General features: G+C 34.3%; 1 protein-coding gene across 2 annotated transcripts in view; it reads right to left on the bottom strand.

The window, feature by feature from the left end:
- The window catches only part of STAG1 (STAG1 cohesin complex component), a 327,098-nt gene that overhangs the window by 84,054 nt on the left and 225,571 nt on the right, over window positions 1-17,473 (bottom strand). For both annotated transcript variants that reach the window (XM_010947702.3, XM_074370861.1), the window contains 3 exons: window positions 16,126-16,249; window positions 5,172-5,270; window positions 4,589-4,668 (listed from right to left, as the gene is read on the bottom strand). In XM_010947702.3, the coding sequence (XP_010946004.1) occupies window positions 4,589-4,668; window positions 5,172-5,270; window positions 16,126-16,249 (303 nt within the window). The remainder of the gene's footprint in view (window positions 1-4,588; window positions 4,669-5,171; window positions 5,271-16,125; window positions 16,250-17,473) is intronic.

The following is a 17,473-nucleotide window of genomic DNA, read 5'->3' as shown; positions in this document are numbered from 1 at the left end:
AGTTTTGTAAACCTTAGCTCATTATTCACCAAAATAATATATAAAGTAGAAATTAGGAGATTGAGCAATACAATGAGTATAAATCCATACTTCCTCTAATTTCTTTGATGCCAGATATGAAATACTTTTTAAAGGGAACCAGCCTGGATGGTTTTAAAAGATATTTTCCCCAACAAGACTACCTATGGAGCAAGCAAGTCAAGCAGAGGAAATCTGAAAGTTAGGGGCTGAGTCAAAGTAAATAGCCAGGGGAGGCATCGTCCACTCTGGTGAACCACAGTCTCAAATACCTAAAGTGGGGAAAGCTCTCTGAGGAATCTTCAAAAGGACCAATGTATCTAGTGAATTAGGTCATCTGACACAGCTGGAGGGCCATACTATCCCTTTTAGATAAAACATGTTCTGCCCTTATGTCTTCCAGTGAAAATGCAGAAAATAACCTCAAAAATAGACTTTTGAAAATAGCCAAACCATTTTCTATTCATGAATAAAGTAAGATTTTTTAGTCAAACAAGGTCTCAGATGATTAGAAAATACACTTTAAGGAAGTAAACTAGCTGGAAAGATAATATTGGAGGAGTCTATGAGAAAATTATTCTTCCTTGGGAGTAAGGGAAGAAGTAATATCAAAGCAAAGTTTACTTCTGTCTAAATGAGCAAGTACTGAAACTAAATAAAAAAGGAAGCAAAAACAAAAAAAGTAAGAAAGTAATCCTTAGCAATAGATTTTAAACTCTAGACAATTCCCAATGAAACAGATGGGTGGGTAAAATGTGGGTATTTTTTTGTTCAAGGAAAGGCATCAATAAGCTTGTGAAATTAATAAGGAAACTATAAGTAGGAGGCCTCATGTTTTAAAATAGAATTGAAAAGGAAAAAACTCTTCATAAATGAAGAATGGGATGTAAGGATAAAGTGAATACTTCAGAAAATGTACAAATCATGAACACAGAGGTACTGATCTATATATATATTCTGAGATATACCAAGCAACAACCTACAAAGAAAGGTAAGTCAACAACAGTAGTTAACACATCCCTCTTAAAAAGTAGACAAAAAATAAGCAGATATTGATAATTTGCATGACAAAGTAAATAAATTCAATGTAATGAATATAAATACATAACTATATATACAAGGTAGACATTTATTTTTAAATATACCTATTTACCAAACACTCAGAACACATTCTCAAATAATGCTATAAAATAGAACAGCTTTAACACACTGATCGCCACATCACCCAAATATGAGTAACAGTTGTGTTTCCTTAGGGGCTCTGTCACCCAGATATGGGTGACGCTTTCCTTCATCCAATTATTCCAAATTTATTCTGTGCAGAGTAATGAAATTCCAAGAAGAAATAAAGCTGTAAAGAGGTTGCAAATTGAGAACAAGAAAAGAAATGGTTTTTTAAAACAATTCCAATTGTTCTGGAAAAACAAACAGATTAATTATAAGCACATATATTGTTAGTGTGTCATACTGGGGTGAAATGTGAATTTGGGCCTCGGAGGAAACACACACAGATCCACAGTGGGCGATCAACATGTTATACAATCTGATCCAGGGAGAACAAAAACAAGTACTGAATTGATTGAATTGAAAGTCATAAAGGTAATCAAAATATTTACCACTAAAGATCTATGGAAATATACTATGTCCAAATTTTTAGGAGACTAGTAAAGTAGCACTTAAAGGTATATTTATTATTTTAAATATGATTATTCAAAGCAAGAAACAAACAGCTAAAAGAAGCTAGTTCTCTGAAAAGCAACAGTAAGATGGACAAACCTCTGGCATGACTGATCAAGAAAAAGAATATACAGATAAAATGAATGATGAGAAAGGAATTAAAAAAAGAAACAGTTTTATGAAAAAAATCATGAGCTATAAAATAATAAAGTTGAAAACTGTGATGAAATTGATATATTTTAAAAAGCTTACAAAAAGCCAAAATTAATACATGAGGAAATAAAAGTTACTATAGATAGATAACCACTAAAGAAGTAGAAATATTAATCAAAGAAGCTCAAAACTGACACAGCTTTCACAAGAGAATTCTCTCAAAATGTCAAGGAAAAATTAATCTCTGTCATAGAAACTTTATTTCAGTACAGAAAAAGGGTGAAAAGCTATTAAAGGTATCTTACAAATGGTATATAACCTTGATTTCAAAGTTGTACAAGTAACCAAAAAAAAAAGTATGTCAAATTTACACATGATACAGGTGTGAAAATCCTAAATAAGATATTAAATATAACACTGCATTTAAGCAAAACAGTGAAAACAAATATGTCTGTTTAAATAGGATTTATTATAGAAATGCAGGGATGGTTTACCATTAGAAAAGATCAATCAATTTCATTCAAGCTTATCAATTTATGAAAGGAAAATCCCAAAAAACTGAGAATACAAAGGAACTTTTATCATATCAAAGACCTATCTCAGAAACTGCAGTTATAAAGAACTTTAGATACCTTCTTAGAACAAGAACAAAAAAACCCCACTACCAGTCATATTTTTATAGTGCTTAATGTCCTGGCCAATGCAAGTAGGTAAGAGAATAAAACAAAAGTTTTAAGGTTAGAAAAGAAGACAAAACCAAAAACATCTGCAGATCATATAATAATCTACATAGTAAATCCAACACAAACTATCAAAACGGATAAAAGTTCTATAGGCTGCACATATAAGACCAACATAAAAATGAAAGGTTTCTCTGCCTCAGCAATAAGCAAGTAGAAAATATTTTTAACACTAAATACTAATCATACAACAACAAAACCATAAGGTATTTAAGAATTAACCTAATAATGTACAATACAGTTATGAAAAAATTTAAACCTTATTTAAACCTAATGAGATTTGAATAAAGAAATGCATCACTTTCATGTATAAATGATATATAATTATAAAAAATTCCATTCTCTCCTAAATTAATCATAAAATTAAATGTAGTTCTAGTATTTAAAATCTCAACCAAAGTATCTGAAGAATTAGAGAAAAGTACTTAAAAAATTCATAAAGAAGAAAAAAAAATCCACAAGCAGCTAAGTGGATTTTCAAAAGAAAAAGCAAAAAGAAGGAATCAACCATTTAGAGGCCATATTTATAACATCAACATATACTACATTATAAAGCCACAAAAAAAAGAATATGCTACTAGAGCAGAAAGAGGTAAAAAGAGATCGAAACAACAGACCCTAGCATACATGATGTTTGGTGTATAATAGATATAGCATCAAGAAGTAGGGAGGGGAGGATCTATAATGACTTTGTTAAGGACTTGCATACTTTCACTTAGATACTTCCTAGTTTTTATAACGACACTATTTAAATGCCTTATTTCCTTTCTTCTCCTTCTATATCATTCCAAAGAAGCCTATTTGAAAAACCTATCCCCTTTGAAGGCTTCTCTCTCTCTCTTCTTTAAAAATATATTTTTATTGAAGTATAATCAGTTTACAATGTTGTATCAATTTCTGGTGTACAGCACAATACTTCAGACATACAGGAACATACATATATTCGTTTTCATATTCTTTTTCACCATACATTACTACAAGATATTGAATATAGTTCCCTGTGCTGTACAGTATAAACTTGTTGTTTATCTATTTTATATATAGTAGTTAGTATATGCAAATCTCGAACTCCCAATTTATCCCTTTCCACCCCTTTTCCCCCGGTAACCATAAGTTTGTTTTTTATGTCTGTAAATCTGTTTCTGTTTTATAAATAAGTTCGTTTGTCTTTTTTTTTTTTTTTTTTAAGATTCCACATGTAAGTGATATCATACAGTATTTTTCTTTCTCTTTCTGGCTTACTGCACTTAGAATGACATTCTCCAGGTCCATCCATGTTGCTGCAAATAGCATTTTATTATTTTTATGGCTGAGTAGTATTCCATTGTATAAATATACCACAACTTATTTATCCAGTCATATGTCAATAGACATTTAGGTTGTTTCCATGGCTTGGCTATCATAAATAGTGTTGCTGTGAACACTGGGGTGCATGTATCCTTTTGAATTAGAGTTTCCTCTGGATATATGTACAGGAGTGGAATTGCTGGATCATATGCTGAGTCTATTTTCAGTGTTTTGAGGAATCTCCAGCTTGTTTTCCGTAATGGCCACACCAAACTACATTCCTAAACAGTGTAAGTGGGTTCCCTTTTATTCACACCCTTTCCAGCATTTATCATTTGTGGACTTTTGAATGATGGCCATTCTGACAGTTGTGAGGTGATACCTCACTGTAGTTTTGATTTGCATTTCTCTGATACTTAGTGATATTTAGCATCTCTCTCTTTTTAAACAGAAAGGTATGTTAACTTCACTGATAATTCCTCTGGATTGCATAAAGGAACTTTTATATGAAGGAAACAGACAATATTCAAAATAAAAAACAGAGAGAAAACAAAATATTTTGTTTCAAACTTAACCCTGAAATGTAAAAGTAGAACCTAGAGTGATAAAAATATGTATTACAGTTATACATATGAAGTACATCAATAATGCTGGGAAAAAATTATAAATTTATCAACGGATGAAATTAAAATATTAACAAATGTTATACTCACTGAAGTATCAGAGTAACCAATCGAATAGCTTCCACAGCAACATCATATTCCTTATCAAGTGTCATTGATACAATGCGATCCTGAAAAAAGTTACAGATCAAACCAAGCATGGACAGAAAATAAGTTGAGAAAGATCTGAGATAATGTCTTTGGGGGAGTACATGGAAGACTAATGATAGATTAAATGTAAAGTTTTACTCTTGAAACCATATTATCATAGTCCTACTTATACAAAAGAGGTGTTAACATAAATGTTTATAATCTAAAATCTTTTTCATCAACTGGCATTCTCTAACAGAGACAAACCTTAACTTGCAAAATTAATATAATTATAACAAGTTGTATATAAAGCAAATCTTATTTAAGCAGGAGAGCCTTCTACTGAAGGCAATAAATAAGAACTCATGTTGATAATATCCTTTGCAAAGCAGAGATTCATTCATTCATCTAAGTAATAAACGTTCATTTAAAGAATATACAATAAAGAATATAAACTAAACACTTGTTCTGGTAACATCATTTGCTAAACTAGCTATAACTACCATTTTTAAAGCAAAAAATAAAATAAGCTAAGCATTCTCACCTTGAATCGGTTAGTGAATAGCTCCAATTTGGGGAATAATTCTCTATTGGTATATAGGCTTTGGAGAGCTTTCAAACACTTCAGCCTGACTTCTCCTTGCTTCAGAAATACAAATAAAAACACAACAGAAGCTATCAATTCCACACCACAGAAGCTGAAAAGATTTTCAAGTCTATATGAAGACTAAAGTAATTCTCAGCTTAACCATTCAATTCACTTCATATTGTAATTCAACATAAGGTGGAACCAAGCAACTGTAATGCAGCTGTATTTAATTAAAAATGCACTAAAAACCCCTTAGTTACTTGAGAGTAAGCTATACCTATTTCAAATATATATCAATTCTGATTCAACATGAAATATTTTCCATATTATACTGAGGCACTTTGAGAGAATTTTTAACCTATGATTTCAATTAAAGAAGAGTATGCTAATTTGTCCTTCCTGTAGAAAAACCTAATTTCATATTAAAGGGTCACCATTTATTCATTTAACAAACATTTACCAGATACTTTTTACATTTCAGAAAGAACACTTAGGAAAACATGATGAAGGTAAGAACGTTTAAAACAGGCAACATAGAGTGATGTGCCCTCAAGCTGCTATTTACTAGAGAAATATAACAAAATCATTAAGTTGGAATAGAAGATGTTGGTGGTCAAAGTGCATTCAGGGTCATTTAGATATTTAGCCAAACTCTCTCAAATAATTCAAAAGAAAATGAAGTTTCTATGTTCAAAATGAAGTAATGTGCTTTAATAGCAGGAATCCAAATTGTGGATTCAGACAAAACTAGATTTCCAGTTCTATACCTTACTAGCTACATGAGAGATGGCAAGATATCAATCACTCTGATACTCAGTTTACTCATTTATAAAATAGTGATACCAACTTCATAAGGTTGTTCTAAGGTTTAAATGCAGGGGTATGCTGGTAAAAGTTTTAACAACTAACTTGGGGGGGTCCTGATCTGTTGCTTTTCCAGATTTCTGTGATGTAAATACTCCCTCCTTGGCCAATTTCAAGCTACCAATGATAGTGAACTCATACATGTGAAGGGATGTGCATAACCACTCTCCTGAAAGCTGATTCAAGGTAGCTCTAGCATACCACTGAATGAGATAATGCTTGTTGGTAAAGTCTCTAGCACATAATGGGTAACTGGCACATGCTGTTGATGCCCCTTCCCCAGATTACAAATCCTAATTGACAAGGCTAATCTTTCCCACTTGCTCCCATACTGACTACTAATGGCTCCTATCTGGATCTTTCTCCGGAGCACTGACCATGGCTGAAAATAACCGACCGTGGCTGAAAATAACCACCTGGCACAAAGATTCCTATGCTCCACCTTGCCACTCCTCTCCACATCCTTTCTCTCCTCCAGGATGAAGCTCATAGCCAGTGGGGAATGATTTAGGAGGATAAAAAGCCCAATCTCCTTGCCTCAGGGCAGGACAATCTCTGAGGAGCAATTTACTCTGCAAAGCTCCTTTTGAAATGATGCTGACAAAACTTCTCCTGAAACCACATTTCTGTTAGTGTGTTTCTTGCTTTATCCTATTTTCTCACTTTCTTACAGGATTCTTCTGAGTACAACCCCAGTGTATCACTAGCACAAAAATCTCTGATTAAGACTTGGCTTCTAGGGAATGTGAACCTAAACAGCTGGTTCCAAGAGTGGTCTTAGGAAGTCAACTTCAGTGATGGGTTCCGAGGTTGGATCACTTGAAGGATGGACTACTATGAGGAAGGACCCAATTACTAGTGGTAGGTGAAGTTAATGATAGTCTCTGACATAGAATAGCAGTCATTTCGCTCATTCACCTGTGGGTGAAAGGGGATGTGCACTTAGTATGTACAATATGCCAAGCATTTGAGGGAGCCAGGGACTCTAAGGACTTTGGAATTGGGTGGCTGTCACTGAGATGCTAAAGAAAGAAAATGACAAGCTAATTACTAGTTTAAATCAAGTGTTTGCTACCTCTTTGGCAACATTTAAAGAGACTTTTATTTCCTGCAGATAAAGATCTGATCATATTGAAGACCAAGTCTAGAACTCAATTTTAAGGGTGGCAGAATTTAAGAGACTTTGCATCCCAGTCTATGCCAAAATCAGGATCATACAGGAAAGAAGTACAAGTCCAAAGAATAACTGGGTGGATGTAGCTGAGAACTTTGAATGCCACGTTTCCCAAGAACACGTGGGCCTGCTAATAAGTTTCATGTCTCCTTGTTAGAGGATAGCATGCCTCCTCCCTATCCCTGCTAAAAATATAGAAACCTCAAGTGAAGCAAGTGTCTTAAGGACAACGCTAGTAGCCAGAAAAGATGTGCTGTATAAGCTCAGAAGACCTACTAGTTAAGTATGTTCCTCAGGAGGACCCAGAGAATACTGTTTATCAAGGCAATAAGGAAAAGACAAAACGGAGGCAAAAGCATTACTAAGAAGCTCCATAACGGCTGTTTTCTGTAGGGTAGAGATGGCAAGAGGAGATACTCAAACAGAATTTAGCTTCCAGCAGCAATGGAGATGATATCACAGAACAGCAGAAACAAGGTAGTATCACTTAACTATCAGATGCAAGGGGGGCATATAATTGTAATGGGCAGCAATGTTGAAGAGCAGTCAACCGGAATCTCTGTAAGATGGCCAATAAGACATGGTCTTCCTGAAGGCAAGACAGGTGGAAAGCCAACAAAACTACTCTGTAATATATATATACATATCTATAATCACAAGATATCAACAACAGATAAGCAAAAGACTAAAGACAGCTGACCCAAGGTAAAATCATAACCCCAGATCTAACATAGCATATAAGAAGTTTCCTTACGTCTAACTCTACATTTGAAATTAAGGCCAAAAGATTAAATTACTCCATCCATCCAAATTCACATAGCAAATTATAAGTAGAACAAAGACATTAACAGACTTTTATCTTCACTTTGTCCAGTGATGTCCGCCAAATCTTGGTTCTTCACCTATAACATGGCCTGCTTACATTACAGTAATTTAGCAATAACACCTAACAATAACTTACATGAGAACTCCAGTTGCCTTTTTGCAATTTCTCTATTTTGGGGTTCTGCTATACTCTGAAGTTACTTCTATTATAGGACCTAAATGCTTTGTTGTCATCCTATTACACAAGATCTTATTCAAACCTGAATGCTATTTGACACATTGTCTAACCCACAGTTGATTAATATTTTTGTTTGAATATTTAAAATATGAAAACAGAAAGAAACATAGAGGAAGAAAATAATTTTTTTGGGGGGGCTGGGCATATTTATCAACATTTTTGCAAAATTATTTTCGAAAACATATTAAGAGCTACAAGAACTGTTGTGTAGCCTCTCAAGCCTAAAAGGAGTGCGGGTTTCTGCAACCCCCCCATCAACACACACACACACAAACTGGAGTCTATGGCAGAAGGAAACTGCCACTGTGGTGCACTGGGTTTTTGGATTCTGGATACGCAAACTTCCAGAAGCTGTGACCCAGCCCAACCTTTCTGAATGGTATTTCCTTACAATTAGGCACTGGAGAAAACGAAGCATGTTATGGCCAGGGTGCCACATGTAATGATACTGCAGCCTGAACTGTCTATTTTCACTTGGGTAATTACATAGCCTACTGATAAAATTGGAAAGGCTCAATATACTTCATCACAAAATGGAAACTGGGGCCCAAGATTCAAAGATGAGCCTGCTGGCAGTATAGCACAGTTTACTGACAGCTCAGTGAAACCAAAGGCAGATGAGGTCTGCTGGGCCACAGCCACCACCTGGCCAATGGTTGGCCATCTTTCGACTATCAGATATGGGCATTCCGACAGACCAAGCTCTCCGATGTGGTGATGGCAATGCAGACCACTCCTACTGCCATTTCTTGATACATTTTTCACCAGCTCATGAGCTGTTGCCAATGACCTAGACATCTGGTCAGGCAAATGGCAATGAAAAAACTGGACTATTAATGAATTCCCTGTATGGGGAAAGTAACTATGGCAGAGCTTCCTCCCTGGGAAGGAAAAAACATACGTCATGTGGATAGTCATGGCAAAGGAATTCCTTATTTTTGTTTTAATTTTTTATTGAAGTATAGTTGATTTACAATATTAGTTTCAAGTGTACAAAATACTGACTCAGTATTTTCAGATTTATACTTTAAAGTTATAAAATATTGGCTATATTCTGTGTTGTATACTATAACCCTTTAGCTTATTTATTTTATACATAGTAGTTTGTACCTCTTGATCCCCTACCACCTCCTGCCCCTCCCTACTCCTGCTCCCTAAAGGTAACCACTAGTTTGTTCTCTCTAAGTCTGTTGGTTATGTCTCATTCATTTCATTTTTTAGATATATAGGTGATAACATACAACACTTGTTTTTCTCCGATTTATTTCTCTAAGTATATTACCCTCCAGCAGGTCCATCTATGTTGTTGTAAAAGGCAACATTTTATCATTTTTTTTAATATCTGAGCAGTATTCCAGTGTGTGTGTGTGTGTGTGTGCGCACGCTCATATGTATATATACACACACACACACACATATATATATATATATATATATATATATATATATATATATATATATATATATATATATATACACTTTATCCACTCATCTCTTGAACACTTAGGTTGCTTCCATACTTCGGCTATTGTAAATAATGCTGCTATGACCACTGGAGTGCACTTATCTTATCAAATTAGTGTTTTCGTTTTCTTTGGACATATACTAAGGAGTAGAATTGCTGGATCATATTGTATTCTATTTTTATGTTTTTGAGGAAACACCATACTGTTCTCCACAGTGGCTGCATCAATTTACATTCCCACCAACAGTGTACGAAGATTCCCTTTCCTTCACATCCTTGCCAACATTTGTTACCTTTGCTGTTTTTGATGACAGCCATTCAGACAGGTGTAGAGTGATATCTCATTGTGGTTTTGATCTGCATTTCCCTGATGTTTAGCAATGCTGAGCTTCTTTTCATGAGCCTATCTGCCATCTGTAAGACTTCTTTGGAAAAATGTTTATTCAGGTCTTCTGCTCATTTTAAAATCAGATTATTTTTTTTTTATATTGAGCTGTATGAACTGTTAATATATTTTGAATATTAACCCCTTATTAGATAGGTAGTTTGTAAATATTTTCTCCCATTCAGTAGACTACCTTTTCATTTTGTTGATGATTTCCTTTGCTGTGAAAAAGCTTTTAAGTTTAATCAAGTCCCATTTGTTGATTTTTGCTTTTGTTTCCTTTGCCTTAGGAGACAGATCAAAAAATATTGCTATGATTTATGTCAAAGACTGTTCTACCTGTGTTTCCTTCTATGAGTTTTATGGTTTCTGTTCTTACATTTGGGTCTTTGACCCATTTTGATTTTATTTTTGTATATGGTGTGAGGAAGCATTCTAATTTCATTCATTTACATTTAGCTGTACAGTTTTCCCAACACCACTTATGGAAGAGACTGTCTCTTTCCCACTGTACATGCTTGCTTTTGTTGTAGACTAATTGACTATATGTGCATGGGTTTATTTCTGGGCTGTCTATTCAGTTCCACTGATCTATGTATCTGTTTTTGTGCCAGTACCATACTATTTTGATTGCTCTAGCTTCGTAGCCTAGTCTAAAGTCAAGGAGCATGATACTTTCAGCTTTGTTCTTTTTTTCTAAAGATTGCTTTGACTATTCAGGGTCTTTAGTGGCTCCATATACATCTTAGGATTATTTGTTCTAGTTACGTGAAACATGTCATGGGTTTTTTTATGACAGGAATTGCATTAAACCTGTAGATTGCTTTGAGTAGTATGGACATTTTAATAATATTAATTCTTCCAAATCCAAGAACACAGAATATCTTTCTTTGTATCATCTTCAAATTCCTTCATCAATGTTTTATAATTTTTGGAGTATAGGTCTTTTATCTCCTTGCTAACTAATCATAAATTTATTCCTAAGTATTGTATTCTTTTTGATGCAGTTTTAAATGGAATTGTTTTCTTCCTTTCTCTTCCTGATACTTCATTACTAGTACATAGAGAGGCAACAGGTTTCTGTATATTAATCTTGTGTCCTGTAACTTTACTGGATTCATTCATTAGTTCTAATAGTATTTTGGTGGAGATCTTAGGGTTTTTTTATATATAGTATCTTATCATCTGTAAATAGTAAGTTTTATTTCTTTTCCAATTAGATGCCTTTTTTTCCCCTTGTTTGACTGCTTTGGCTAGGATTTCCAATACTACGTTATGTAAAAGGGGCAAGAGTAGACATTCTTGTCTTGTTGCTGATTTTAGAGGAAAAGTTCAGTTTTTCACCACTGAGTATGATGTCAGCTATGGTTTTGTCATAAATGGCCTTTATTATGTGAGCATATGTTTCTTCAATATCAACTTTGATGAGAGTTTTTATCAGGAATGGATGTTGAATTTTGTTAAATGCTTTTTCTCTGTCTATTGAAATTATCATGTTATTATATTTTTCCTTTTGTTAATATGGTATCACACTGACTAATGTGCAGATATTGAACCATCCTTGTGTCCCTGAATAAATCCCAGTTGATCATGGTATGTGATCCTTTTTATAAGTTGTTGAATTTGGTTTGCTAATATTTTGTTGAGGATTTCTGCATCTGTATTCATCAGAGATATTGGTTTGCAATTTTCCTTTTTTGTAATGTCTCTTGTCTGATTATCAGGGTAATGATGGCCTCAGAATGAATTTGGGAGTTTTCTCCTCAATTTTTTCCAGCAGTGTCAGAAGGGTAAGTAATCTTTATTTGTTTGGTAGAATTCCCCTGTGAAGCCATGGGTCCTAGACATTTATTTGCTGACAGTTTTTTGATTACTAACTGAATTTTACTAGCAGTGACTGGTCTTTCCCGATTGTCTATTTCTTCCTGATTCAACTGGAAGACTGTTTCTAGAACTTTACCCATTTTTCCTAGGTTGTCCATTTTGTTGGCCTGTAACAGTTTATACTATTCTCTTAAGATATTTTTGTATCTCTGTGATATTAGTTGTAATTACTCCTCTTTCATTTCCCTTTTCTGTTTTCTGTTTTTTCTTTCTTTCTTTCTGTCAAGGGCTGACTTTCAATAGATCACAACGAGGGAGCTACTCTGCTATGTACAAAACCTTGACCTCTAAAGGAGCTGGTTTATAAATGATTTAGCACCACGTTCCCCACAAATGCATGATGGGTGAGGGGACAGCAGCCTTTCTGGCTGCACCTGGTGTCCCAGGACTAAGGGCTCTCCACATGGGACCCTGGTCTCGACACTGGCAGGACATGCATGGCAACCCACGGGCAAGAATGGTGCGAGACCAGCTATCTGAGGCCAAAATCCTATCTGAGGCCAACGTAACATAACCTGGGTGCAATTCTGACTTAGAGGTGTCCAGTCATAATCTCACAGATGGTAGCTTCACCCCACTGGCTCCTCAGCCAATACTCTTTCATTTCTTATTCTGTTTATGTGGGCCTCTCTCTTTTCTTCTTAATGAGCCTGGCTAAAGGCTTATCAATTTTTTTTATTCTTGCAAAAACCCAGATCTTGGCTTCATTTACCTTTTCTATTTTTTTTTTTTTTTTGGGTCTCTGTTTTATATATATTTTCTTTGTGATTTTTTATTATTTCCTTCCTCCTACTGACTTTGGGCCTTGTTGTAATTCCTTTAAGCTGGCAGGTAAGACTGATTACTTGTTATTTTTCTTGTTTCTTGAGGTAGGCCTGTATTGCTATTAACTTCCCTCTGAGAGCTGCTTTGCTGCATCAAATAGATTCTGGCAACATGTATTTTCATTTTCATTCATCTTGAGGTGTTTTTTGATTTCCTCTTGGATTTCTTCATTGAGTCATTTTTTTTTAAAGTAGCATGATTTTGCAAAGGACTAATTGATATGCTTTATCTGCCATGTCAGTGGCTGAGTAGGAGTGAGGCACAGATTCTTAGGAAAGGTAGTCTCCTATATACAGTCTTTTGACCGTTACTGGGCTGCATAAGAAAAGGCCTTTGGCCTGGAGCATTTTCTTATCAAGGGATAAGAGTCGTCATAGCCTGTGCTGGGTTTATCACCTTGTATGGAAGTATCATTCCTGTTTTAGACTCAATGAGTCTTCTTTGTTCTGCTTAAGTGTGTGCATCATACAGCACCTGGCCAACCCCTCTACTAAATCTGTTCCCTGAGAGGAAGGAATAAGGTTCTTAGTTCTGTGGCACAAGATGAGTACATGCAGGGTAACTGCTCTGTGTTGACTACTGGACCATGGGAGACTGACACTACTGAAGCTGACATTGCTCTGTCCCTTCTCCATGTGAGTAAAGCATTGTTCCATCCAGTGCTTGAATGTTTTATGTTTTCCTTGGTAATCAATATGCAGTGGGCATAAGTGTTCAAACTTCTACTTCTGGTGACAGGCAACAACAGATCATTTGCCTGACATATACAGAACTAAAAGAAGGTTTTTGGTGAAATTAAGAGAAACAGAGTGTGGGATGAGTGAACATAAAGATAAGGAAATGGGATGGACTGACTGAAAATAAATCCCTTGCAAGCACTGCAGAGACTGTGATATAAGGAATCAAGCATATGCAAGAAAGTAGAACTGTACACGTAAGCTAAAAGCAAGAACAGTACAGAGTCATATTTACAAACTGGAAAGGACAGAGGAAGGTAATCCGGTGTCATGAGCATAAACACCAAAAGGGATTAAGATACTTGGCCCATGTATAGAGATTACTAAAGCTATATTTAAATTAGACATATTCTGTTTCAACCTCAATGTCAGTTAAAACCGATGAGTAGAAATTTAGAAACTGAATTTCTAATAACTCCTTTAGTTGTTAGAGACTGTTTGCCTTTCTAGAGACCAAAAACTTATACTTTAAAACTTACACAAATTGGCAGTATTAAAAAAAGTTTCTTATTTTTAGGAGGGTAGACTAGGTTATAACTTCTAATAATCTAAAATCAAGACAAAAAGAATATTAAATCATTATACTGTACATCTTAATAAAATATTAAATGTCAATTATATCTCAGTAAAGCTGGAAAAATGAAATTGATAATTAAAATGTAATATTAAAAAAAGACATAAGAAGTTTTATTACTTGAAACGGCACAGGATGAGTATGAAGACAGAGTCCATAGCCTATACAAGGAGCAATTTCAACTAGGTGATTAAAAGGAAAGAAAGGAAATCACTTGTCCTCAGAGGAAAAAAGTACAAGATGATTAGAGTGGGAATGACAAAAAAGAAAGTTTAGAAAGAAATATTTAATACTTACAGCCTTTTCTACATAAAGTAATTGGAGGTGATAGGAGAGATTTATAAAATTATTCTAATGAAAACAGTACTCTTTAAATCATTTTATCAACAACATACAAGAGAAATCTATCTCCTTTATCTGGACAGAGGATTTCAACAAACACACAGTTTAGTGACTTATTTTTAAATTATGGTTGTTTATTTTCTGGCAAGCCACATCAAATCAGTGTTTTTCCAGAATTTGTGGACATACATAAGTTCTATTAAAACTGGTAACTGTTTTTCTTATTTAAATTTAGTACAATACTCTATTAGGGAGGTGGGGAGAGGAGGAAAACTGATATGGTAGTGGTGGGGAATAAAAATGAAGGACTTTAAACTTATTCCAAGAAGTTTGCCTTGTTGGATTTAGTAGTGTGTATTCACATGCACGAGGGCACAAGGTAAAATTCTACATTCTTTTATACTGTAGTAAAATATAATTGGACATATCTGAGATGAGGCTAGATGTAAAGGCTAGAGGATTAGAGAAAGAAAACAATATCAAGCTTGGGATTTATTAGTGTAGAGAAAAGGTTATGAATTGCTAGGGAAGATAAATATTCAGGAAAAAATTCACTATGTACATGCTAACTTGATTTGCCTTCAAATGAGGTGGGAAACAGGAACCTTCTTTAATCATCAATTAAAAATAAGTAATTGCGAAGTTGACCAAACAACTTGTGATGATCCTCCTACACTCTGAACACTCTCTTATAGTAAAAATGGCCTGTAAAATTCCCTTAGGACCTTATTTTAACTTATGTGATTGTGTAGTTATCTAAACATCTTTGATAATACTTAGCCTACTGCTATTTAAAAAGTAAATGCTCTACAGGCTGATAATGGTAACATATAGAAAATAAGTCTTAGACCAAAACTACCTTAAAAGTCTAAGAATATAATTGCATTTAGAAAGATAAAATGTCTTCTAATAGCTACAATTCTTTTAACAATTCAAATAATGGAATATAACAACCCAAAAGAAATTGTTGTAAGATTTCTTTTTGTGTGTGTGAACATCTGGCAATTCGAGTATAGAATGTTGGGTCATTCAATATAAAAATTCCAATATGTTATCATTCCTACCCTTGGTTATTTAAAGGATTACATATTCAGGACTCGATAATGTATACTTCCTTTTAAAGTAAGAGCCTCTTCTAAAAGGATGGAAGTGTAAACAGATTTTCAGATCAAATATCCTAGAATCCAACAAAACATTCAACTCTTACAAAACACTCTACTGTCATATGACCTTAGAGAATTTAAAACAAAAAAGTTTAGTTTTAATATATTAAGAGAAACAAGGAATCTCTTTTGATTCCAAACTAGGAAAAGATTATAATTAGCTTCTTGGGATACTACAATCGCCTAACATTTAGATGTACCAGATTGCCAATCTTGGTCTAAGACCATTACAACTAAGTAAGACAGGGTCTTCGCACATGGGTTGATGTCTTAAGTTTCATCATGGCCACAAGTAAAGAGTATTCAGCTGTATCATCTTAAATTCCCATATTATTACAACTTTTGAGAAAAACCAACTATGGCCATCTTAATTACTAATATTAAGATTAAGACAAGCATATCTTCTATCAAAGCCTAGAACAGAGTAACTTACCCTGTCATGAAGAGTCCAGCCAACGTATTTTAGATAACTGTCATTTAGAAAGGCATCACTATACATTTTCATCCATACTCCAATTTCTTCAATACAAATGGCTCTAATCTCAGCAATAGCATCACTAGAGGAGTCAAAAAAAGACAGACCTCTGATTAATATTCAGAACTAGAATGTACTTCATACAGATTTGCAGCAAGCAATACATAATAATATTGTCAAAATATTATATTTATATCTGCACTCTCAAAGGTCTCCAACGTGAATTATCTTCAATTTTTTACATGGCTTCTAAAAAATAAAAACTACCAATACCAAGCTGGAAAACAATGCTTCTGGAAATCATCTTATTTTGATTCAACTGCTCTATTTTCATTGGACTAGAAAATGTCATTTAGAGCGTTCTGAAAGCCTCACAATTATTATGAGATCAATAAACATGCTAAAACTTCTGAGGAAACCAGAGTATCCATATCCAAATATGGAAGAATGCAGAATTAAAAAATTGTTTCTCTAAATAACTGTGACTCATTCTAAGCTAGTACACATCTAAAGAATTAAAAGAAAAGAATTTTTATGAACAAGACACACATTAGTATCTATGAGGCAAAACTGTAGAAGCCTGTATTATTTGAAAATGTATAGAAGTTATGTCCAAGACCTTGAAGCAATTGCCCTGGGGAAAGAATAATTCACATATAGTCATAATGAAACAATCTTGGTGACTAAACTATATGAACTGGTAGCAGAACCAACCCCAAAAGTCAGGTTTCTGGCTCGGTGCCCATATGGCTTTTCACCTCTCCATAAGCATCTACTATAACCCTCCTGGGATTATTTCTGCTCTAAAATCTGTGAACTATGAACAAATACAATGTTAATGTCTTTAACTTACCTTTTCATAGGTTATTAACTCTGCTAAAAAAATTCTGTAATAAGGTAAATCCTAACTTTCTCTTGTAGATCAATCTTAAAAGCTTCTGATTTATCATACATGAATAAGTTAAAATTTTAGGTGATTTTTAATTCTCCAATTTCCACAAGGCAATCATCCGTCAAGGAGATTTTCTTAGCTTCTCTTTTGTGATAAAATGGGAGCTGGCATTCTAATATTTAATTCTCTGCTGTAAGAAATCTTAGTTCCTTCTAAGTCCCTGTCATTGCTTAAAGAATAAAAACGTGAGAAACTTTCTCTTTCAAAACCATACTATCAATTACTGTCTTTGGTTATCCTACTTTTTTTTTTAAGTATCTTTTTCTCATGGAGAGATTCTACAGCACAGAGGCTAATGATACAGACTTTGGAGTTAGACCTCCTAAGTTCAAATCCTGGCTCTGCTGTTTTCTA

The sequence above is a fragment of the Camelus bactrianus genome, chromosome 1 (genome assembly GCF_048773025.1).
Source record: "Camelus bactrianus isolate YW-2024 breed Bactrian camel chromosome 1, ASM4877302v1, whole genome shotgun sequence".
Classification (NCBI taxonomy): Eukaryota; Metazoa; Chordata; class Mammalia; order Artiodactyla; family Camelidae; genus Camelus; species Camelus bactrianus.
Note: the sequence above shows the minus strand (reverse complement) of the source record. Positions and strands in the feature narration are given on the sequence as shown.